Source organism: Lycorma delicatula, chromosome 13 (genome assembly GCF_047948215.1).
Source record: "Lycorma delicatula isolate Av1 chromosome 13, ASM4794821v1, whole genome shotgun sequence".
Lineage (NCBI taxonomy): Eukaryota > Metazoa > Arthropoda > Insecta > Hemiptera > Fulgoridae > Lycorma > Lycorma delicatula.
This window is the reverse complement of record NC_134467.1, coordinates 44,587,867-44,614,968: the sequence shown is the minus strand read 5'-3', so window position 1 is coordinate 44,614,968 and position 27,102 is coordinate 44,587,867. Positions and strand designations below refer to the sequence as shown.

Sequence of the window (27,102 nt, the reverse complement as noted above, 5' to 3'; positions counted from 1 at the left end):
AAACAAAATAATAACCATAGAAGATAACTTTAGTATATTTAACAATTTATAACCTTTTCTTAATTTAATAAACATTAAATAATATTCTAAATGAAGGTATTATTTATGTATTATTATTTTGATAGAAACTAAATCAGGTGTGCAGTTTTTGTACACCCGGTTCTTCATACAGCCTTGCTCGGCATCTGCTTTGTTTACTTCAGGCGTGAACATAACGTAGACAGAGGTTAGAAAAGCAATAAACAAAAATTATTCTTACAAAGCAAAAATAAAGGCTTAAATAGTCCAAAAACAGATTATAAATTAAGTAAAAAAAAAAAACTATTTATTAATCTATATGTATTGCCGTAAAGATTTTTTTTTTGTAATTTTTAAGTCGTAGATTTAATATGCAGTTTTTTTTTTTTTAATTGTCTGTTTTACTAGCAGAACTCAATCTGAACTTTTTGGTTTAGCCAGCAAAGAACATTTAGATTTTTCATTAATTTTTGGTTTATCCTATACGTATGACATTCAGATACTTCTAGACATTTTATAACTAAATATTAGTTATTTTTGCGAATTAAATATTTTTGTAATTTAATAATATATAAATGGTATGAAAATTATTGAACTCAGTACTAGTTATTTGAATTACAGAAGGTTGTTTTAAGAATCGTACATGTCTATCTTTCTAAATGCTTTTCAATAAAGTTATCACCATGATAAATCTCATGCGTATGAGTGTCCGGGAATCAAGTAGTTCACGATATTGTAAGGAGTGCATGAAACCGACCTTTTTATTAAATTTTTGATTTCATTTTCCACCATAAGCGCTTCCTGGATTTTTCAAACAGCATTGGCAATTCCAATCCTATCTTTTCTAGATGAAATAGTTCAATATATATGTTTTTTTATTGTATCTTAAGCAGTCAAATTATAAAGCTTAAACTTACTTGCAAAATAAGCAACTAATAATGGTATTCAAGCAAAACAGTTTATAAATCAAAAAATAAATATGACCATCACTTTTTCCTTGTCCTGATGTTGATCTCCAAAATATGAAGGGTGTATATTCTTCAAAATTTTCTGTAACGATAATTTTATTACTTTTTGGTATGTAGAATCCTAATAAAAATCACGACAAAAATTTTATAATAAACAGATTTTGTAACGGGTATAAAATTGTCTTTATCACATTTTCTATGTATATATTAGTAACATTTAAATTACAATGCTGAAATTTTCTTGTGGTTGAAGCTCTGAAGAAATAAGATTCAATAACAGAAAAACTTTTAATGTGGTAATGAACACTCGACAATTGATGTACGATTAATTATCAGTCAAGTGTTTATTTTCCCATATATATGATTTCTGTGTAAATGGTTTTGCAAGAACTTTTCTTCGTTTATCAATTATCCTTTCTTTCACTTCATTATTTCTGAAATCAAAATAAAGAATATGTTAAGGCTGAAATGCCACACAATTTGTGAATACAGAAACTAGTCTACAAGATCACATTCAATGTTTTGATAAATTGTATAGCCCACATGATGTTATTAATTATTTAAACAGCACACATACCAGAGCGGCAGAAGTAAAGACAGCCTATGAATTTTTTATTGATAGTATATACTACAATCATTATTTTAGAACAGAGAAAAATGATGTTTATTAACTTGTCCTGTCAGAAGTTAAATATTTAACATCATCTATAGCGAAATTGTTATCCATATAACTTTTATCTTAAAAATACATTTATACCTATAAGTATCCACTATTCTGAATCTTAGATCTCATTGTTTTACGTTATTTTCATAGTCCTTCTGTTGTGCAAATTTTACCTGAATAAGAAAAATAGTTATACAGATGCTAAAAAAAAAAATTGGGATTTTAAAACTACGTAATATCTTTTAATCTTTTACTTACATTAATGAATCACAAATAAAATTAAACAGCAACTCTTACAGGTCTACCTTACAAATGTTCAATGTGAACACCTTTCATCATGCGCCATACATCCAACCGATAGGAGAGTTCATCCCATATTTTAACCGGCATATCTGCAGTTATGGAAGCAACAGCTGCTCCTAATCCTGTCTCAAATCAGGTTCATCAGTAGGTAGCAGAGGCATGCACATAAAATCCTGAAGGAAAAAATCACAAGGAGTCAGATTAGATGACCTTGGAAGCCACCTGAAAATAAGCTGTCAGCAGGTACATCCCTGATCGATCCAGCAGTTAAAATGCCATGCCTCCAGCAGGAGGTAAAATGTCATTCAACCGATCCCATAGAGTTATGCCAGCAAGGAAGTGCACAATCTTGTCCATGTTACAGTTGAGCATAGAACAGCCTGTAAACTTGCTGTCGAGATATCGCACGGAAAACATTTAATCATTGGGATTCCTTTTCACATTGTAAGCGTCATGGGGATTTTCTGACCTTCTCTGGATACGAACATTATATATGTTCACGAAGATAAAATGTTAATTCATCACTAAACACAATACAATCAAGAAAGTAATAATCTTAATTATGCAACAATTTGAGTCGGCAGGCTTCAAAGCCTGTAACAACTATAAGTAGTGTGGATACATGTGTGTTTCCTTAAAACATTCCACATTGTCATCACCAGGATTATTATTTCATTCATATTCAACATTCTCTTAGAGCATCCTTGACTATCTTGTACTCTTCTTGTTACAGACATTCGGCTTGTTTCAAACTAATTATACCATTGTCAACTAGAAAAATAACAATTTGGCTTTCTACAGAATGCACATCGAACTGTAACTACAGATTCATATTAAGTAAAGTGAACACAGAAGGCTTTCTGTTCAGTTTTATTTTCCTGGGTGCACAATAAAGTGTTATAAGCGCCCAGATAATATTATAGAATGCAATTTAACAACACTAAATTTAAAAATTAAACAGTAACGTAAAACAAATAAAAACTCGCAATATTATTATGAATACATTACAGCATTGAGGTAAAGTGCCTGTACCGCATGCTAAAGGCAAAATAAAAACACAATGAAATACAGTTTAAAATAAATAAATTACCATCTGGCATAGGCCAAATGGCATAAATAGATGAAATACATTATATAATAATCAGATATTAGAATACAGATGCACAGCCTAAAGAAATAGTAAATAATTTGATAATATTGCCAAATATTACCTAAAATATTTCAGATGTTAGTTCTTAATTTAAATTTCCAATGCCATGCCGATAACAGATACTCTACAAGGATGTGGTGTACCGTTAGCTGGCAGTCGCAATGAACACAAATAGGTGAATCGGTCTGGGTCATGAGTGAGTCTTGTATGCCCTATTTGCAAACAGCAAATAATAACTTTCTCTCGATGGTTATTCCTGAATGAAGAACTCCACAGTGTTCCTAATTGGATAAAGTTTATCGGGTGATGGTAGCATTCCATTCATTTTCTATTGTCACAAACCACCCTCCTCAGAAAACAAACAAACAAGCCTCTTTTGCCGCACTATCAGCGTGCTCATCGCCTTAAATTCCAATATGGCTGGGGATCCAGCATTCTGTTCAGGATTTAATATCTTTGCTATAGGCAAAATGAGAGAGAATCAATCTACAACCATGCACACAACTAAAACTGTTCTTTTTGCTGTTTGGTTCCAGCCTTAAATCGATTTGTATTTAGTAAGTTTTTGTAAAATAAATAACTTCTCCATAGATATTACGGTACGCTATCTTAAAGTAAATGTTAGGATTGAACTTAAAATAATTCTAAAATGTCTTAATTCTAAGTAAACTTGATCATTTATAAAATGTCTTACCTAATACAAAATGCTGAAATTCCAAATTTCCAGAATCTGATCTGTTCCTTGAATATAATATTGGAATCAGTATCTGAATGATTTTCAAACATATCTTCAGAAATATTATTATCTGAATCCATATTTCAAAAATGTAAAATCAAAACACTTTCAGTTTGTAAAACCTTATTATGTAGTTCTCTCTCAAAATGTTAGCTGTAGTTTTGGGTAGATGGGATGACAATATTAGTAGCTGATAACTTCAGCCATTTATGAATGAGAAAGTTTAATGGCAATCAAAACCTCGATTCAAACTTAAAACGGATCTAGTCATAACGTAACTGTGAAATTTTATCAGTTAAATTATTTACCATCAGATTGTATTAAAAATTAGATAAAATGATAAATCATGGTTTCACGATTACAGAAAAAATCTCATTTTTGTTGATTTTATCTGTTACAGTCTTTCACAATAAGGCAGCCACTGGTTCTTGTTTTTTTTTTAAGTATTTTTTATTTACAGTTGTATGCGATTATTTATTTACAATGATACTTTATATAGTTTCTAAACTTCATTTTTTTCTTCTAAAGTAATCTTCATTGGAATTTTAAAAAAAAATTATTAATTTCCTTTTTTTCTATAATATTAAAAAGTTTTATTCCTATGAAAATGCTGATAATTTATTTGACAATTTAATTATATCAAATATACATCAACGTAAAATTATAAAATAATAACTCTACACAAAAATGTGATTACAGAAATGTTCAATAAAAATATAGAGATAAAAAATAAGTCTTGTCCTGAAAACGTTGGGAAGTTCACTTTAAAGAACAATTAATTATGTTTATTATAAATTAAAGATTAATAGAATTTTCTCATGGTGGAACAATATTACTCCTGTTTGTTTGTAAGAGACTGAAAAAAAGTGGCTAACTTGGTAGGTGGTTTACAATTAGTTTTTCTGTTGAAATAGTGTAAGGACACATACTAATTGTATGAGATTAAACATGGTCCTTGAAGCTAATAGCCCTAAAAAAAATTTAATAAACGATGTTGGAAATAATCTCATTTTACTGATGTTCAGTATTGGAAAAGATTCTGTTTATTTTGTATCTGACAATTTGTTTGAGTGTGCTTGGTCAGTTATAATAGCTTTCATTCATCTATCCCTATTGAAGTAGTGTGTAATTCAACGGTATTAAGAGATAAAAACCCTTTGAGGAATACACAAGAATTTCACTATCATGAAAGTCGTAATGGTACAACATAATTTTTTTTGTAATCAACCTGGTAATTGATATTCATTTCTGTCAATTAACCAATAAAATTGATTACAGAATTACAAAAAAATGAACATTATTAATAAATAATCTTTTCATAAAATACAGCCCATTTATCAAATGAATTAAAACTTCCATTATAAATAATATATATCAGATACCTTTGGCATTTTATGATAAAATAAGTTTGTGAAGATTAAAAGTTGTGGAACTGATAGTTATTGGTTAAATTTACATATATATTTTGTATACCTGAAAAACAATACATAGAGAATTTCAGAATGTGCTGTATTACTTTTAAAAAATATTTATAAAGCAAATCAAGAAAAAAATTGATTTTTTGAAAACGTTAAATTCTCTACGGGAAGAATAAATTCATGTTAAAATACATGGGGTAATGAAAAAATACCCAACTTTAATAATAGCACACCAACTAGTACAGAGTGTTTTACGAAGTGGAACTTTTGGAAACATAATGCCAATTGATGTGTTATACTACCTTTTGAGCTATAATTATTGGAGTAAACATACGCATTCTTAACTAAGTGAAAATAAAAGCTGTTGAAAAGCAACGTGTTCAAGAGTTACATTTTGCTTCCTATTTGATAAAAAACATTTTAAATGCTTTATGAAGCAGGCAATACATCAACCAATGAAGATTTTAGATATAAATGAAGTCTCATGTTGACATTGATACAGTTCATGCTGTAATTCAGTAAGATCACCCTTTAACTACAGAGAGGTTGTTTAGGAACTAGGCATCAGCAAATGATCATGCCACACAATTTTAGTGGAATAATTGCCGACAGATGATTACAAACGGAAATCTGTTTTTATCAGTCAAGGCTTTTTTGATCATACTGATGAAAATTTTGTTGAAAAATATTATAATAGATGACATTTTGGTTTTTGGCTTTGATGTGGAAACCAAAATGCAATCACCATAGTGGTAGAGGAAAGGATTCCTGACAAAAAAACAGTCAGTCAAATATGAAGGTAGGCGAGTGATTTTTTTTTTTTTTTGAATGGAAAGGCTTGGTCTGTTATGAATTTGTTCCATGTAGTCATACAATAAACACAGAGTTTTATATCAAAATTTTACTGTGTTTAAAAAATGATGTACAAAGGAGGCCTAGCTATAGGAAAATCAGAGTTGGATGTTGCATTGTGTCAATGACCTGACAAAACACAAGACAACTGTTATGCCTCACATAACCTATTTTTTAGACTTGGCCGCAGTTGACATTTTATTGTTTCCAAATTGAAAAGTAACATTAAAGTATGTTGTTTTCAAACCATACGTAAGACTGAGGGAAATGAAATATAACTGCTGTGCACCGTCCCCAAAAACATGTTCAAAGAAATGCTCCAAAGATGGAAATGTTAGGAGCAGTGTATTATCAGTAAAGGAAAAACGTACAAATAGTTGTAAGTACATTAAGAAAGATTTATTATGCAAGTTCAACTTTTTTTAAAAAAATAATACACCTTGTATGCTGCATTGCAATATAAAATATTTAAATAAAATGATAAAGCCATGTTCATACGCAACAACACTTGACTGTAAGGAAAGGTCAAGTTTTGGATAACAAGAGATAAAACAAGTAAAATAAATATATTGAAATAGTAAAGTAGGGACATGCAAATAAATAGGAATAAACATTTCTCTCTTATCTCTTACTTTTAATAAATCACTGAGTGAAAATCAGGCAACAACTATAAATAAAAAATTAATACCAGTTGCGTTTTTAAAATAAGCTACTTAAATGTGATTAAACAGATGGCGCTTACGTAGCTCAGTTATTTCAATCAATAATAGTAGCTGTTAACAATAGTTTGATTATTTTGTTATTAACTGCTATGATTTGTGATCCTGCCAAGTGCAAATTATGAAGAGTAAAAAAAAAATCTTTTATATCGGCAAAGAATTCTGCAGCTGAAATTCACAGATAAACTTTTAATGTTTATGATCAAATATTATGAATCATTCTAAAATAAGACAATGTGCCATTCATTTTGAGACAGACAAATGAATGTTCAGATGAAAAATGTGGACCATCTGTGATAATAGATTTAATTGAAAAATTGATTACATTATGTTGATGAAACCGGGATTTCTTATTCAAACGTCAAGATAAAGCGATAATGATTCCCGATTTGAAAAAGTTTAAACGAAAAGATTCAGTAAAAGAGCTTTTGTTATTTGGGACAAAAGAAATGTTTTATATTGGGACTGTATTGTTTATCGAATACATTGATCGCAGAACTACTGTGAATGCCGATGCATATTGTTATATGTTAAAAAACTCTTAGAAGAACTATAAAAAAAGAAATGACACAGTAGACTAAATCCTATGGGATTTTGTTTTTGCATAACAATGCCCATCAAGGGAATTTGGGTATGAAAAAATTTCATTGGAAAATTGTCTGCCCTGTAACCCTGACATTTATTTTCTTCTTTTTTACCTTAAAAGGTAAATAAATGTACAGCGACTTGTATTTATCATGACGAATTGAAAAACGGGATTACCGTGTGGTTTAAGTCAATGAGAGTAGAATTTCTTGAACAGGGAATGAAGAAACTAGTAAACCGGTATAAAAATGTATTGAATTTACAGACAGCTACGTAAACAAGAAGTAAATAAGTATAATTTTTATGAGTAAATAATAAAGTTTGTTCATATTTTTCAGTTCTATTTTTATTTTAAAACGGACCTTACTTTAATAAAAATACGTCTTGTACAATACAAGGGAAAAATAAGGAAAGAAGGATGTACAGTCACCGCCAAGTAACGGCAAGCTTGGAGTGGCGATGATTACTATTCAACGTATCTATCATGCATCATGAGATGACTAATCATGGTGCGCCAATGTTTCAGGGAACAGTAGTACAGCAGTGACATGCAGGCTGATCATCCAAGCTCGTGGCTCCATGGCGGCTTCTGTATGTTTGGGTTAAAAATATCAGTGGTCAAGTAAATAAGGTTAATTTATAATAAAAAACAAAATAGATTTAAAAAAAGAGCATCACATTTAATACATAATTATAGATTAAATCTTATACAATCGAAAATAAAAAAAATTATCATTTATTATATTTGTAATAATCATTAAAAATTATTTTATAAATATATTGTATATAAATAAAAAAAAAAAATTATAGAATAAAATCCAGTAGAATTAAGTGTTTCGTATACCTAGAGCTTGTTCTAATTCCGCTCGTTTCTGTTGTACTTTTGTATAGAAATAACGACAAACAGCTTCTTGTGCCCACGGTTGAAAGTAAAATTCAGATCTTCGTTCTTCTTCTGGATTGCCAACAACATCAGTCATAGTCTAAATAAAACATAAATAAGATTTAATAACAAAAAAAATTCCTAAATAGAAAATTCTCTTTTTTTTTATTTAAAAAAAAAAGAGAACGAGGAAAACCATACAATACATGCAACATTTTCTTGACTGGAAATCCCAATTTACTTTTGTATAAATAAATGTGTAGAAGGAGAGAAATTAATTTTTTTAGGAGAAAAAAGAAAACAGGAAACATAAAAAAAATAAAGGCTAGGGACATTTGAAATGCAGGCATGAAGGAAATTGGAGAAAGTTAAATAGAGACAGTACATAAATCTGGCAAAGTATATTGCAAAATTTTCCTGTCGCTAACCCTTACGTTTAAAAGATTTTAAAATGAATACAATAAAATTAAGTAAAACTTATTTAATTTAAAATAAAAATTTTTAATAATTGACTTGCATGCATTGGAAACTCAAATAATATTTAGTGTGATGAAATTAATAACTTAATTAAATAAAATTGATGAAATAATAATCTACTATTGTTAAATACATATTATTAATAGTTATAATCATTATTATTACTAGTAAAATTAGTGTTTTTATTGGTTTGGCTAATTGAATACAGGAACCAGATTTGGAAAAAAAAAAAATCAAAATGTTCAATAAAAAAATCTGTCTGACTGAATCACCTTGATCAATGGCATTTTAAAATTATAAAATATGCACAACTAAAATTACAACTGAGGGAAAAAATCAAAATTTTGACTAAAAAACTTTGGTTACCAACTAAATGACTTCTTCAATTAAGTGAAGTCAAAATTGAAATTATTTAATAATCAAAATTATACTGTATTTGGAGTTTAATTGCTTTAATATAAAAATTTAGTTCCATTTGACCTTTCCTTACTTGACAGCTACATCATATAATATTTTTAATAACAGCCACAACTTAATAAACAAAAAGTATCTGAAATTATAAAAAATTCAAAACATTTTTACACTGGGTTCAATGATCCAGTCCAATCACAGTACTTCCTTTACAAGGAAGAACTGTGATTGCAGTTTTCAGATTCCAACGGAAATATCCATTTTTTGACTAGTATCGGTGTGATGTCTGAATGTACAAACATATGTATCTTGCATAACTCAAAAACGATTAGCCGTAGGATGTTGAAATTTTGAACAACAATTGTAATATCTTAGTTGTGCACCCCCCCCCCCCCCCGTTTGATTGCAATCAACTGGACCAAAATCAAAAACCCACCGGGTTGGTCTAGTGGTGAACGAGTTCTCCCAAATCAGCTGATTTGGAAGTCGAGAGTTCCAGCATTCAAGTCCTAGTAAAGCCAGATATTTTTACACGGACTTGAATACTAGATCGTGGATACCGGTGTTCTTTGGTGGTTGGGTTTCAATTAACCACACATCTCAGGTATGGTCGAACTGAGAATGTACAAGACTACACTTCATTCACACTCATACATATCATCCTCATTCATCCTCTGAAGTATTATCTAAACGGTAGTTAGAGGCTAAACAGGAAAAAGAAAGGACCAAAATCAAAAAAATTTAGATTTTGGACTTGCAGTAATAAAGCTCTCATGAGAGCTTTTCAATGATGTATATGTGGGAATTACTTTCATTGATTCCAGAGTTACAACCAAATAAAATTGCAATATTTGGATCTTAGGGGAAGGCACATCGGTTCCAATCAGATTTCACCTTTTTTTTTTTTTTTAATTTAAATATATTGATTTATTAATAATTATTAACCTCTGATTGTAAAAATTTTTTATGATAAAGAATTCAATATAAAAAAAACTAATGAAAATATACTAGACGTTATTAATGAAATAAAATTTCATGTACTTTTCATTTTTCAAAAAAATTGTATATGTAATTTAATAGGCGTACAAGGATGTCATGTGATGTCCATATCAGAATTTTTAAAAATAGTTCCTATCATATGACTACATTAATACTAGATTCATAGTACGATTTTCAGTCATAAAAATTAAAGTTTAAAAAAATGTACACTTTAAATACAGTTTTCTTTCAGCTTCCTTTTGTTGAGGCTTCAATAAATCAGCACGATTCAGTGCAAAGCTATTCAACATAGCTAAGAAAATTATGATTTACTTAAAAAAAGACGGGTACTGTTTACTTTATCAGTATGAAAAAACCAGGCAAAAACTGGGATAAGTCAAATTTCAATGTTTTTGGTCAATAGATTTTTAAGGTATGATGCAAATCTATTCAGGAATAATGTCTCCAAATCTGACTGAATTAAAATGGTGAAAACTAACCGTCCCATATTTTTAATTTTGCCAATAATCTTACATCATCAATGTCCCATAAACAGACTTTTTTTTTAGCAATTTTCAAAGAATTTATGTTGAGGTAGTTTTTCAAACATCGAGATTTAAAAATCCCATTTAGTCTAAGAAATGCAAAAAAAATTAAAGAAATTTCCAGATGTATCTATATGTGTTTGCCTATATTTTGATTAATATATCTGGACTACCTCAACATAAATTCTTTGAAAATTGCTAAAAAAAAAGTCTGTTTATGGGACATTGATGATGTAAGATTATTGGCAAAATTAAAAAAATGGGACGGTTAGTTTTCACCAGATATATTAATCAAAATATAGGCAAACACATATAGATACATCTGGAATTTTCTTTAATTTTTTTTGCATTTCTTAGACTAAATGGGATTTTTAAATCTCGATGTTTGAAAAAAACCCTGATACACAAAATGCCTGCCTTAGTGCAGAAATGACCATAAAAAAATTATTTGACACCCAAAAAAAATCTTATTGCTCTACATGAAACACTAGTTTCAAAATATTGAGAAATTGCTACAAGAAATAAGTAAATATAACAACCACTTATTCTATGAACTTATTTTATTTTATACCCTAAATCTATATTTCTACATATTTTTAAATACTGGGAAAAAAACAATACAATATAATATAGATTAATATTATATAGAAACGTAAAACCTTTTTTCAAATATTCAAAATGTTATACTTTGTGATCTGTATAAGATTAATGGAAAAAAAACAACTTTAAAAGAAAAAGGATGTAATGCTAACTTTAATTGGCATTACCTTTTATGTAATGTTTAAAATATTAATGGACTTACAAATTATGCTTCATATCACAAAATGTAATTTTATACTTTAACTGACTTTTACCTAAACATTATAGAGTTATTTTCTATTCACAAATGGATTTTTAACACTCATCTTTACTTTGGAGTTAAAAAAATATATGCAATACAAATGGGCTAAAAGTCAACTTCTCAAATTACTAAATAAAGATCATTTAACAAAATACGGAGGGTACCTAAAAATAACCACAATTATTTTTTTACAAAAAAAAAATTTCAATCCCATTCAAAATAATCTCCATTATAGATAATACATTTATCCAATCTTTTACTTCATTGCTCAAAACAATATTTAAAGTCATCTGTTGTGGTATCCAACAACAAAGAAAACTTAATTTTATAAGAAAAGGGTGACCATTTTCGACCAATTTTTTTCCCAGAAATACTAAATAGTAAGGGCTCTGATTTTTACATTTTGAATTAAACGGTTAACTCGCGAGATTAAAAATATATTTTTTTGCCACAGATTGGATTCGTCAGATAAAACTTTTTTATAATAGTTTGAAGGCCTACTCAATAAAGAAAATATAGATGCAATAACTCCTTTTCTGAAGCAAGATATTGCTAAAAAAGGTGTAGTTATTTTTTGGGGACGGTCAAAAAATAAACTTTAATTTTTGAAAGTAAAATTTTTTGCTTAAGTACCCTGATAAAGATTTTAAATTTTATTTTTGCCAAAACATACCCACCCCTTTTTTCAAAAATTTAATCGATTCTCTCGCAAAGGTAGTACCTGCCTACAAAGTTTGAAGAAAATCAATCAATGGGTCCAGAGTAATAAGACCAAATACAGGCCAACATACATACACACATATAAATATGGACAAACATCCATCTGACAAAAATATATTTTTTTTTTATTTTGGAGCACTGGAATAATTTTTTTTTGCAGATTATTTAAATCTATTTTTATAAAATATTTCCTTAAGGCACAACACTTAAAAAAATTCAAATTTAAAAAAAAATTTTTTGATCAATACATATATATATAGAATCTGGTTACAGTGATGTATTGCTGCAATAAATACAAGGAAAGTGTGTGTGTCCTTGTATTTATTGCAGCAATACATCACTGTAACCAGATTCTATAAAATTGAACTGAACAATTAAATAATAATTCTATCAGCTGGCTGTTACAAACTACAAAACCAAAATCTCCCACCTGATACAGAATTTAAATTAGTACACAAGAGAAATTACTTTTAGCCCACTACAAATGTACATTACTTAAATGAACAAATTTCATTTACTAGGTAAATGAAATTTACCTAGTAAATGAATCCGTATAGCTTAATCCGTATAGCTGTACTTCCAGAAAGTAAAAATCAAATTAATGGCTAAATTTGTTTCAATTATAAATGAAAGTAAAAATTTTAAACATAATTAAAAAAGGAACGCTTACTGTTCCTGACAAGCAACAGTCATTCAATGTTTTAATACTGATAAAATATTACATACCTTAAGGTCACGAGTCTGTGATATAATCCATTTATTGATAAACTGTTGAGGATCTTTAGCAAAACTTAAAAAGAATTCTCTATTTGTTTTCAACTGGTTGATAGTTTCAACAGTTTCGTGTATTTTATTATCCAGACTCTAATGACAAACGAAAAATATACATTAATAAAACTACATAATAAAAACAATTACAATTATCTTAACTTATTTTGGCGATCGGTTGCTCCATGATCTAATGCAGTTCCTTACTTCCTAGTACTTTAATTTCAAGTTACTAGATTTTTAATTATCTGTTTAACGTTCTCCCATCTATACTTTTTTTTATCTTCTGTACTTCCATCCATTACCCGAATTGTCTTTTGTACGAACGAGGAATCTAGTACTACTTTTATGAATAAATCTTTTATTCTGAAAAGTACATAATAATACATTACTAGAACATGAATAAGTTTATTATTCCACGGATAAAAAAAGGAAGTTCCAACCGTTTGCCAGGATTGATCAAAGAAAACCACGTAAATTCTTTTATCGTAGTAACATCAAACAAAATACACAATTGATTATAAAATACAAACCTATATAATAATATTAAATTAAATATATACAGATACTAAATATAAAAAAATAATTCACAGGAAAAGTTTTTGATCAGATAAAGTTTTTTTACAAACTGGATAGGATGAAGAAAACTCATGTATTTTCTTTTACTTTTTTATTAGTATTATTTAAAAATTCATTAACAGAGTAACATTGTTTCTGTAAAAGAAAATCTTGATTGTATTTTTAATTAAACGGTAGGAAAATATTTTATTAAACGATTGATAATTTATTGTGAATACCAATGGAAACATAAGGCCCTTTCTTATGACAAAATATTGATTGGGTACTACAGATGGGAATATACCATGTTTATCTATTATAAGCCGAACAAGCTACTTTTAAGATTAATAAGAAAATTTTATTTTTTAGAATATGTAACTATTTACATCTAGATTATGAGGACAAATAAAATATAAACAGGATTTTTGTTCCTGAGTGTCTACGGTTGGTAGGATTGAGCCCGCACTCTTGGTATGCTTGAGTGAGGTCATTAGAAGTGGGGAGAGCTGATCATTCCACTTACCCAACCAATTTATTAGTAATGCTCACGATGCCAGAGCAACAGGTGCACCCCTCCGCTGTACAACACATAATTATAAAATTTCTTGCTCGTGAAGGAGTTCAAGCGACGGACATTTTCCGAAGATTGACTGCACTGTTCAGGGACCACACATTGTCAAAGATTCATGTGTTTGCCTGGCATAAGAGTTCAAGGAAGGACGAGAACAAGTGGAAAATTAGAAACACGATCGCCATCCTCAGACCAGCATTACAGAAGAAAACATTCACACGGTTTGAGACATTCTTGAAGACGATCGACGAGTGAAAGTATCTGAAATTGTAAAACAGGTTGGAATAAGTTACGGGAACGGCCAAGCGATCATCACAAACGACCTACAGTTCCGTAAAGTGTGTGGCTGATGGTCCCTCACCTTTTGACCGCAGATCAGAAGTTGAGTCGTTTGGAGGCTTACAGGAAGGTTTGTGAAAGAAGATCAAAATATGGGTCCACCACTACACTACCTAGTAGAAACAAACCAGTATGGAGTGGCGGTGGAAAGGGGAGGCAACCCCAGTGAAAGCAAAGACTCGACTGTCGCTGGCAAGGTTCTTTCAACCGTTATTTTCGACCGGTGAAGCATTTTGCTCATTGATTTTTTACATGAACAATGTACAATCAATGCTGCTTACTACTGTGAACTGTTGAACAAGGTGAGGGCTGCATATCGGCGCAAAAGACAGGACAAACTGATTCAAAAGGCCATCCTCCTCCATGACAACACCAGACTCCACTGCAGCTCTAACGGTCTCAAAATTACAAGAAATGCACTGGACTCAACTTGATCATCCTCCCTACAGCCTGGACCTATCGCCCTGCGATTTTCATTTGTTTGGGCCGCTTAAAGAAGCTCTTGGAGGGCAACGATTTGAAGATGATGAGGGCATGGAGGGATTCGTGCGCAACTGGCTTCTGACGGAACCAGCTTCGTTTTACGATGTTGCGATAAAAACCCTTCCTACTTGCGGGAAAAATGTATTTCTAACGCAGGAAACTATGTAGAAAAATAAATTATATTTGCCTTTTATTTTTCAGTAAATAAATAAAAAATAAAAAATAAAATAAAATCCTATTTATATTTGATTCACTGTTGTACTTCTTCAATAAATGGAAAATTCGGTATTAGTAAAAAATAAACACCATTCACTTTTACAAATTTATATATCATTATTATAAATGGATAAATAACTTTTTACGACTAAGCTAACCAGTTAGTCACCTTCTACATTTTCGTACTCATTTTCAGATCCATAATCGAAGTCTTCGTCCTCTTCATTTTCCCAGAAGATATCATTTTCTGTTCCGTCCATATTATTTCAAACTGAACATCTTTTAAAGCTTTTATTTAGTTGCTCTGAAGATATATTTTCCCATGCATTCAATATCCATTCACAGACCGAGGAAACAGAGATATGATCTTTCATTTGTCTCTGTAAATGAGTGTAAATGAATGATCATTGTTTGCCATCCAAGAAGAATAAAATTCTCTCAATCAGTCTTTAAAAGGCTTATTATTAATACACACATTTAAAGGTTGAAGAACAGAAGTTAATCTACCTAGATTAACTATTAATTCAGAATAACTTTTCAATAATGAATTTTTCACTATTTAATTAAATGTTAGCTATGAAGAACAAGCATAGATTTTATCTTCGCAAGCTTTTGGGTCGATGAAACCATCAATTTCAACCATTCATCCGCTTTAATTACACTGAACAATTATCCCCGTTGGGAGATTTTCTTTGGGAAAAGTCTTTCACTTGAAAACAGAAAAGGTGGAAGTTTTGTTCCATTTGCTAAAATGGCAAGCATAACACACCTTTTTCACAACCATCAGAACAAACAGGCTCACTTCTTTCACCAATCAAACATTGAATTCTGTGATATTTCAAAGTGTTCAAGCTTATGATCAGTGTTACCTATTTTGATACTTCAAAAGTGAATTTTTTGTACAAGCCAATAAACATATTGCTGAAATTCTGTAAACTTTTCTTCAAGTGCATCTGGCAATCTTTGATAAACAGTGGTTGGTCTTTTTATAGCCAAACCAGATCTACACATACATTTTTGAAATCAATCTCTGCTAGCTGTAAAATTCTCAATATTTCCTACTAAAGCTATTTGTTTCGACTTTATAGTGCACATCTCTGTAAAAACAGCAAAACACTTTTCTCCTTTCTCTTTAATACACATTTTGCTTTAATTTGGGGGATTTTCTAGATTTTGGTCCATAAATCTATCATTTTTTTTTAAAGAAATGACAACCAATAAATTGGTTTTTGTTTCCCCAATAAAACTGATAACAACAAAATCAGAATATACAATTCATCAATCGAATATACGAATCAATGTCATATTTTTTACCAGTTGCTTGGTTATCAATTATTTAATTTCTGACAATTTTTTAATTTTTCAACAAATGAACAGAGTATTTTTTTTTTTTTTGAAAACAAACTTTTAATCAAAAGTTATCCTTTTAAAAAAAAGAGGAATGCAACCGAGATATAACATGTTAATAAGTTTGAAATCAACTGAGTACTGTAAGGTAAATGAAAAGCATGAAGGAAATCCACTTGAAATGAATAAAAAAGTAACGATAAAGACATAACAGTATTAACCCTTGTACTCTTCCTCTAACTGCAGAGGTGGGTATTATAATAAAATTTATTAAGGTGCTCCAGGCGCTATGAGTTTACTAAAAGTTCCTTTTTTCAATTAAAATTAATTCATTTGAATTTCAACTATCTAAATCAAATCAATTCAACTATCAACCTATCTAAATTAAAACTGTTCTAAAATGAATAATTATTAAATCAAAATTATTTATTTTTTATGTTTAAGTTTTCTATTTTCTAAGTTTTCTTACCGCACAACACCTTATAACAATAAAAATACTTAAACATTTAAAAAATTTCTTTTAAATTTCCAAAATCGATATTTGAAACTACCAAATCGTTTTCTGCCTACACAGTATATAGGCACTAAAATTGATCCCTTAGGTTTGCTTTGTCAAGACTAGAATAAATAAATTTTTTTGTAGAGAATTTTCATAAGACAGTGTAAACCCATTGATGGTAGCATCTTTTCAAACACCACCTTTTTTTATTCACTTATAAACTTTTCTTTCTTGAGGTAACCGTATTTTAATAGTTTCTTTACAACATAAATAACTAAACAACAAAATTCTATACAATAATCTCTTGTTTTGATTTAATTTTCTCTCATCAAAGAATCCACACTACATAGTATTTATTCAAACACATTTTTTTGTTTCACTAAAAAGAATAATATATAATAATTAATAACATAAACCTTCTTCAGCACCTTTCTATTCTATTTGAGAACAGAGTAATTCTACTCACAAGTTTTTCCTTCAAATCTTTAACTGGTTTTACAATATCTAACTTGAAAAGTAACAGGAAATAGAATACATCCATATTTTGTCTTTTTCACATTGGAATTTTGCTTCTATTCTAATCAATGCAACTTTACTATTATTCCCAATTACAAATTATATGAAAAAAATTGAAATTTGCTTGCTTTCTTTCTTTTAATATCCATAAAATCCAAAAATTAAATTCTGTAAGGTTCTAAATGGGCACTACGCACACACCTTTTAAATACAATTACAACCCTAAAAGGTAATAATAACAGAGTGGAAATGAGTGACAAGTTATGCTAATTCACCCACAGCCTGAAAACGAAGATTTGCCACTTAATTTGCAACGTATATTTTTTTAAGTATGTATTGTTTATATATGTCACATTTCACACAAATACACTGAGTAACTACATCTATTAGTTTACTGTAGACACCATTACATGATTGTTAGTTTTTGCTTACTGTTTCCTGTGTGTCTAAAATGCCTATGACTACAGATAGTGCCATTGATTGTAAAATAAGTGGTGTAATCTGTTTTTTAAATGCAAGAGATACAAAATTTGACAGATTAAAGTATATGGGGATAATGCTATATTCAATGGAACAGTGAGAAAATAGGTTAGGACATTTAAAGAGGGCTGAACAAATGTACATGATGTGGACGAAGTGGGTAATCATCTGTCATTACTGATAACGTGGGGCAGAGAGTTACTGGAAAGGTCCACGATTTGGTTTACAATTTCATCACTATGAAATGAATTTCCTTTATTTTTACAAAGTGTGCTCTATGAAGGTGTATTAGTATGCTTAAATTATTAGAAGTTGTGCTCACGTAGAAGCCCAAAATTTCCAATCTGATTTTTCCGAATCTAAATGTAAATAAATGAAACATGGAAGTAATGATGTGTAACTGAAAACACTAAATCTTTGTACATTTAAATATAAATAAGAATTGTAAAATGATAATAGCAAAATAGTAAATTATATCAACCAGATTGATGAATTCTTTTTCGGATACATATAAAAGGATTGATTTACCAATCAAAAACAAAAAAAAAAAAAAAATAGTCTAGCATTTGAACCATTAATAAAGAAGATACCTCATATATCAAACACCACGATATAGCCATTACATCACATACAAGAACATCAGATTATGATGAAGGATTAATAAGACTCAAAATCAACAATCATATTGATTAAATATTATGATAATACAGGAAAACATTAAAAATCAACAAATAAAATAAAAATACATCTTTAATATAGTACCTGAATTTCTTGTTGACTAGCAGTAGAGAGCAGAAAATTATTCATTTGAGTTTTTAATGTGTCGTCTACTTCAACATCAATGTCATAACAAGCAGTCTGCTTCTGTTCTGTACCTTCAACACTAAAAAATAAAACGCTAAATTACTTCCAATCACAGAATCATACAATAAATCAAATTTAGAAAATGCAGGCTTACGTAAAGATAAATAATATTACATCAGAATATACAAATAAAATTATCTAATAGTCTAAAACCAGCTGATACAAAGGTGGCTGAAATGATGCAGTCATTAATAACTCGTAAATGAAACAAATATGGCATTAAATTATTAACATTTAATTTTTCATGTAGTCACCAATTATAGCTACAGATTTCTAACAGTTTTCTCATTCAGTGAATAAAGAATGGTGGCAGTCTTTCCTTTTTTTTTTTTTATCCATAACCTCACTTCATCCTTCGGTTCATAATTTTCAGTGAAATAAATGCCCTTAATACCGCTCTTTAATTTTTGAAACGAAGGGAAAATCACAGCACACCAAATCTGATTTGGATCTGGAGGGTGTGGAATAAGTTCAAATTTCAACTTCACAAGAGCCTCAGCAGTTGCAAATAATGTGTGTGCCCCCAAGCGTTATTGTGTAGTAGAATTATTGGCTCCATGGATTGTCAAACACAACTTAAAGAGAGGCATCTCTTAAGGTGTTTTAATGTTCTACGTAATGCACAGAATTTAGTCAACTTGCCTTCCAAGTAGTTAATCACGTACACGTGTTTGGAATCCCAGAACACTGTTAAAATATAGTTTTTGCAGGGAGGAGTAACATCAAACATTTTTCTGATTGTGGTGAACGATTGTCTGTATTCCACACTCTGCCGTTTTTCTTCTGAGTTGTAATGAACCCGAGTTTTGTCTTCTGTCACTATACTGAAAAGGAAGACCTCTCTTATCATGATAATGTTGTTCTTTGTTCTTTTCTGTGAGTTTTCTGTGAAGAAATTTTATGGTAGCTTTGTCATGCAATAATGCATCTTACTTGTTCTTTCGATATATCTGTCAGGGTAGCAATTCATTGTATGATGCTATGATCATTTTGAATAGATTCGTCCATCTCCTTTTGGTGGTTCATAGAAAACAGTCAACCATTGCAAAGTTCATCCTTGATATTCGTTTCACCAGCGTTTGGTGAACAAAATTTTATTGGCCACTTATCACAGCACTTCGACCAACAGTTTTACCATAAATACCTTTTAGATGACGATGAATGTCACTAACACTTTTTCGACTGTTAAAAAATTAATCATTAGATGTTGTTTTAGACATGTTAAAGTAACAGGTGTACTCGCCTCCATAAAAATGGAAACTGACAGAAATTGACACGGTGTAGGTCAGTGAGTTTTGAAATATCAGTAGCAGGGGAAATAAAACCAGAAAATGGCAGCATCTACTGTTTTGTGCGACATATGTTCAAGTGTTACATTTCAACCATTCCCTGTATTTAATGCCTTGAAGGTAAGATGAAACCAACAAAGATTATACCCGATTAAAATGTGCTACATATAGCACAAGTTGTTCAATAACAGATCAAGATGTTAAATAAGACATAGATTCAAAAAGTTCCTGGAATTAATGCCTTCTGATTGAAACAATACTTGTAAAGTAGTAATCCTACAAAACAGCCTAAGTTTGCTTGCGTTCTACATTTGGAGGAGAATGTGATAGGAAAATGCAGCAGTTAGAGAAATGTCATATAACTGACTCTACAAATACTGTCCTCTACAAATTTTGCAATACTGTTAAAACTAAAACAGGGAAATTATTGTTATATAAGTTGGCAGTATTCATATCACAGCACTGCTATTTTTGTATTCTTGTTATCTTTTCAGCAACAGCGATAACTGTATATATATATATATATATATATATATATATATATATATATATATACATATAAAAATGAAACTCCCAATTTTTGTGTTTTACATAAAAGATATTTTAAAACTAACAGAGGTACAGTTCTGGAACCCAATTTTTTAATATTTTCAGGTCAAAAACAATTAAATTCACTCCTTAATTTACCTTCCTAGAATTTCACGAAGTCTTCATTTCAATGGGGGGAAACTGAAATCTGGGTGATATCTTTCGCTAGCTGTTAACTCACTAATGAAGCATTTTCAGGTCTATGTCTATATAAATGTTTTCCCTATTTTTAGCTATAGAATCAGCTCACAAATTTTGGTTAACTTTGGCATAACTTTTGGTTATGTAGAAAAAAAAGAAAAAAAATATGTATATTTTAATACCTCATAAGTGTAACACACACACACACACACACACACACACACACACACGTCCTGGCTGACCAACTGATCAATATGCAACTGAAATTGCTTAATCCAGGTAGGTGAATTTTACAGGACTACGTTATTTTTATAACAGTAAGGTAGGTGGTAGTAAGGGTTTTGGAAAACATGACAGTGAAAAGAGACAAATTTTTATATGAAATTCTCTATCTAAGAAACCAGAGGTTTACAAGTCATGAAAATTGGTATTTAGACTCTTCATTAAAAACAAATTGCCTGCTTCATCATTTTTCAAAAATCCAATTTGGGGGTGCACAATTTTTCATGAAACTGTAAGAGGCTGAGATGCTGGCATTTACACTTTTCTTGAAAAACAATTTCATCAGTAATCAAACTTGGGAGAAGCAAGGAAGAGATGAACCATAATTTTATTTGAAAATTCTAAATTTCAAAATATGCATGAACAATGATACTATTCTGGAAGATAGCTCCTGTCCGCTTTCTTCATTGTTTTACCATTCTAATTCAATGAGAAATATTGCTCCTTTGTTGTTCTAGTTATTTTTAAATGCATGTAAGTTTTAGTTTATTATTTACTCAGTGTTTATCCGTTTGATAATGTTTTCAATGTCTGTATAATTACACAGTGGAATTCAAAGTCATAAATGTATATTGAAATCATAATTGTACATATACTAAAACAAATTACATTCGCCAATTTGTAGTAAATTTAATTTTGTATATGATTAAAATTTCTTTGCTTTAAATCGATATTATTATTATTATATGATTTGATTAATATATTAAATTTAATTTCTATATTTAATATAGAAACTGTGAAACAGATTGCAAGTAAAAGTCCTCTAGAGAAATATGACTGAGGCTACAGTGATCAACAGATTACGACATAGGGAGTCAGTGTTTATTCCACAAACACCTCTTATACTATCAGAATATCTTTTCAGTTCAGTTTTTTCTAAAGCTGTCTTTTATCGTAACTACAATCAAATCCTAGGGGCACACTCTGAAGCCGATGGAAATTGGGAAGGTTGCTTTTCTCATGGACAGTTCTAAGAGGCCTGTTCCAAAGCATCCTCACCTAGCTCTCTGGTCATTCTTGTTCCTGAAGGAAAAATTAATTACTGATGTAGTTTACAAAGAAGTACTCAAACAATTTTTTCATGCCCATTGTCCATGAAATGCTGCTAAACATCACTGGTCAATAAAATCTGCATTGTACGAACATTCTCAGCATTAAGCTGGGAACAAATCTGCATTGTATAAACATGTTTAGGATTAATTGGAAACAATTTCACAAGATCAAGATTCTTGCCAAAGTAAATAAAACGATTTACCAATATGTACATTAAAACATCACCTTTTAAATTGTGGTCGAATTTTAAACAAAAATGTATCTGTTTCTTTTGAAAAAAAATCCTCGGTGGAAATCCAGAATCCATGCAAGCAACCACTGGTGTAACATAAATATGACATTATTGCAAATCAAAATCACTGAACATCTTTTTTCAAGATGCAATGCTTTTTTAAAATAAACTACTTAAAAAAAAAATTATGAAAATAAAAAACATTAAACAAACTTAAAAAATAAAGTAAAAAAACAAAATTAACAATCAAAACACCCAATATTACACAGGCAATATAATAAAAATCTGAAACACAAAATAAAACACTTAAAAACATATTACATTAATAATAATTATTAAATATTCTAATACAGAATGCACAGCCTTGAGAAACAACAAGAAATTCGATAACAATGTCAAATTGTTTACTAGAATATTTCAGATGTTAGTCCCTAATTTAAATTTCCAACATAATGCCATGTAACAGACACAGCCCACAAGAATGTGGTATACAGTTAATTGGCTGTCATAGTGAACACAAACAGGTGCATCAGTCTGATTCATGAGGTGTCCATGAGTAAGTTTAATTGTCCTATTCGCAAACGGCAAATAATAATTTCCTCTCTGAAAAGCGAGATTATTTACAAATGTAAATAATCTCGTTTTTGCAGTCTGCTTAATTAAAGAGTAATCATGTATACCTTGAGAAGTGCTTCCTCACTTGAAATCAATTTAAAAAAAATAAAGCAAAGACACTGATATGCTAAATAGTTGAAAACGTTTTCTAAGAATGGATTCCTAGTTGAACATATTTTCTAACAGCTTCCAGGAGTGTTTCTAAAAAATCTCTGAACACTAACAAAAAAAAAAAAAAAATGACGAAGAATATATAACTTAAAAGTTTTTAATTTACACTGTTTTTATTTATTATTTTTTAAGAAAATATATTTCAGGATATTTTTAAAGCTACCTCACGCAATTCAACAAACAATAATTTATATGATGATAAAAATAAAAAATTACATTAAAACATTAGTTTTTATTAGCAAAAACCTTCTAAATTTGTTATCTTGGTTGGGTTTTCCTGTGTATCTATTTAATTATTTAAAAAATGATTGTTCATAATTAACTTATAATTAATGAATACTTTACCTAATAATATGATTGATGACAATCGGGTCAGGTGGATGTAACAAAGGATTCAGTCGTGTCGGTATTTCTGCAAACTTCATTCGTGTACATGCAAATATCTGTTCCAAATATTTGTCACAATTTATAAACTCTCTTTCATGAGCATCCTGCAAATAATAAAAAAAATAATTGTGCATTAATTAGTTGCTGTATACCTGTCTTTCTTAAATAAATAAATATTTATATATATATAACCCAGCTTTCTATACAGATTAAATTGACTGTCCTACTTCCCCAAATTTCATTGGAATGGATTCATTCAATCTGACAATCCATGCCAGGGCAATAGACTAATTTCAGTGCCTGCTGGTGTAGCCATAAAAAAGCAATCTGAACACTCAGTACATAGTTAACAGAATGAAGTTTTCAACACAAGAACAAGTGTTTATTACAGTTGAACTGTAATACATGATCAGTGACTTCAGTGCAAAAATTGCTTTTCCTTAAGTACTGAGATAAACACTTCTTAATAAGATATCAGTATTCAGGTCAGTGACTAAATTCACAAAGAAAGGTTCTGTTAAGCAACAGAACACAAAATATTGAGGACATGTTGAATGAAGAAAATAATTAATTGAAGAAATAAGTTATTCCCACAAAAAAAAAAACCAACTGAAATTAATGTAACAAATCAATCGTTCTTTGGGCAATAAAACAGTCAAACCTTCGACTATATCTAACTCAATGAATTGATGATTCCAGTAAAGAAAAATGACTAGAATACTGTCATCAGGTTTATCGATTTGTACATGAAGTGATTCATATTATGAACTCTTTTAAACCACACCTCTGACAAAATATGATTTCTTTTGGGAGGCTACATAAATGGTCATAACAATAGGATTTGAAGTTCTGAAAATCTCCACACATATCATTGCACCCACAAAATATGGGCAATGATGATATGGTGTGTGATATCATGAAAAAGAATTGTTTGAAAAAAAGTTTCTAATGAAAAAATGACGACTTCTTCATTTCCTTCTGTCCATTATTTAAAGTTTTTTTTAAAGGAAAAATGTATATTTCTAGATCAAACTTGAGGATCATCCTGAACCCACAGAAGATATCTCTTATGCCCGCCTTGTGATGATGCTGGTCAACACATCACTTCCTCCATTCCTAGCCCTGATGGGTTTTACTGGAGGTCTTCTTTTAGACCGATAAGAACAAGATCATTAGTTTGGCCTCTGTCAGGATGCTAAATGCCTTGGCAGACATTTCCATCACTTATTTACATAACCTACTATTTACATCCCCTTCATTTTCATCAGTGTATTTATAAGCCAGGATGTAGAATAATACTTGATACATATATTTACATAAACTTTGATTAATAAACAATTATGTTGTAAATATATTTAACATTTTAAAATGGTAGCCACATCAATATTTTAATCTTTTATACCTCAGTAATCATTATTTTTATCTATCAAAACACATTTTATAAACTAAAATGGTAAGCTTTTCATTTAAAAGCTCCATTCATTGTACTTTTTTTTTACTTTTGGAAAAATGGCTGGCAAACTGATTTACTGCAGAAGAGTGATTATGACATAATTTTAATAATAAAAAACTAAAATATAAAATGAATATTGAAATAATTACAATCATTTAAATTGTTAAATAATAGGTATAATATTTATTATCATACCTAATATTAATAAATTTAATTAATAAATAAACTAAATTTAGCAAAAATAATAAATTAACTAAAGAGAAGTAATGAGACAAGTTAACTGTAACTAGTTCATTAGGTGTATGCATTGTAACAAGTAGTTTCTGCAATTTATGAATGATAATCAGTCAACCTGTGATCAGGAATGCTCTTTAACACCGCATGACAACACTAACACTGCTCATGTTTATAAGACTAGAGAATCAATCGCATTTAATAATTCATAAAATATCAATAGCATCATGTTAGGGCAATACGAAAAGATTATAAATTTTTATTTCCCAAACTGAAAACTTCTTTGAAAGTATTATATGAAACAATTGAAGACTTTAATGGAAATTTACAGATCGACCTGTGCAGAAACCTGAAAAGATACTTACCTGGATTGCTTCCAAAAATAGCAACAATTGATCTGCCAAAAGTCAGATCAGTTGTTGCCACCTCAGGAAGGATGAACTTCAAAGTAGAAAAGGTTCATTCAGCTGTAGGTATGCAGGGAATAAAAAAAATTATAAAAGAAAGTTTTGGAACTTTTAGAACAAACTTTCTAAGAGAAATTGTAAAACTCTTTTACCTAATTTTTATTTGAGGTAATGAAAAAAGCATGGAAAACTTGTATGCTGAATATTTTGAGAAAGCTTTTGGTAAAATATAATCAGAAAACAAGCCAAAATTGTGGATAAGTAAATAAATAATCTTTTATTATGAATGGCATATAGTAATACATTATACAAATCATTATCAGGAACGGGTAAACAGATTATTCTACGAATTAAGAAAAAGCATGGTAGAACCTTAATCAGACCAGCATCAAAAATACACAATTAATTGTAAAATTAAAAATAATGATTTGATTTAAGTTCATATTCATAATATTAACTATAAAAAACCCAAAGAAATACAGGTCCTCCAATTATTCTTAAAAAAAAAAAAATTACCTGTAATTTATGAGTTTTAATATACTGCCATAAAGCAGATATAATGATAGGTCTCGTCTGAGTATGAAGTCCAAGCAAACGAGCTAATCTAGGATCAAGTTTAAACTGTAGTGGTTGATAATCCAGTAACAATAATATTGTACATCGCACATTTTTATCGCCAGGCCTTTTAACCTAAAAAAAAAAAATTATACGTAAAAATTAAACTCTTTTTATAATACGGGAACATAGGGTTATATGTAATGTATACATGCAAATGTGCAGGTACACCCACATTCACAGATATAAACTTTTCAGAATACATACATATATGAGGTGCTACCCAAAAGTTCAGGAAATTTGTATTTCGTGCGCGAACCATTGCTGGTACGACCTGCTGCCGCTAGATGTGGCTAACAGTACTCGTTGTGAGTCAGTGTTCCAACAGCTGTGACAGTGAGAGGCTGCATTGTTGCCTTTTGTGCGGTTGTGTAAATTTGTGTTTTACTGCTTCAGCGAAATTCTAAATGGCAGATTTTAAACAGCAAAGAACCTGCATCAAATTTTGCTTTGTGCTTAAAAAAAAACAGAGCAGAAACCCATCGCATGCTTGTGGAAGCATTTGGTGACAATGCTATGAGAAAGAGTAAAACATTTTTGCGGTACAAACGATTCAAAGGTGGACGAACGACAGTCGATGACGATCAGCGTTCAGGAAGACCAACAACAAGGGCAACACCGGAAAACATCGCAAAAGTGTGAGAGGCTATTGTTGCAGATTGCAGACAAACAATCCATGATGTTTGTGCAATCGTACAAATGACATATGGGTCCGTGCAATGCATC

The 27,102-nt window shown here is 30.0% G+C and overlaps 1 protein-coding gene across 3 annotated transcripts in view; it reads right to left on the bottom strand.

The window, feature by feature from the left end:
* Positions 1-597: 597 nt before the first annotated feature.
* Bap60 (Brahma-associated protein 60) overlaps positions 598-27,102 on the bottom strand; it is a 36,786-nt gene continuing 10,281 nt past the window's right edge. For 2 of the 3 annotated variants that reach the window (XM_075380983.1, XM_075380985.1), the window contains exons 6-10: positions 26,278-26,451; positions 23,626-23,771; positions 18,808-18,928; positions 12,995-13,132; positions 8,069-8,396 (exon numbers count right to left, since the gene is read on the bottom strand). In XM_075380983.1, coding sequence (XP_075237098.1) covers positions 8,241-8,396; positions 12,995-13,132; positions 18,808-18,928; positions 23,626-23,771; positions 26,278-26,451 — 735 coding nt within the window. In that variant the 3' untranslated portion in view covers positions 8,069-8,240. Of the gene's footprint in view, positions 1,421-8,068; positions 8,397-12,994; positions 13,133-18,807; positions 18,929-23,625; positions 23,772-26,277; positions 26,452-27,102 lie in introns of those variants that run through there. The other variant, XM_075380984.1, reaches the window with a different exon arrangement.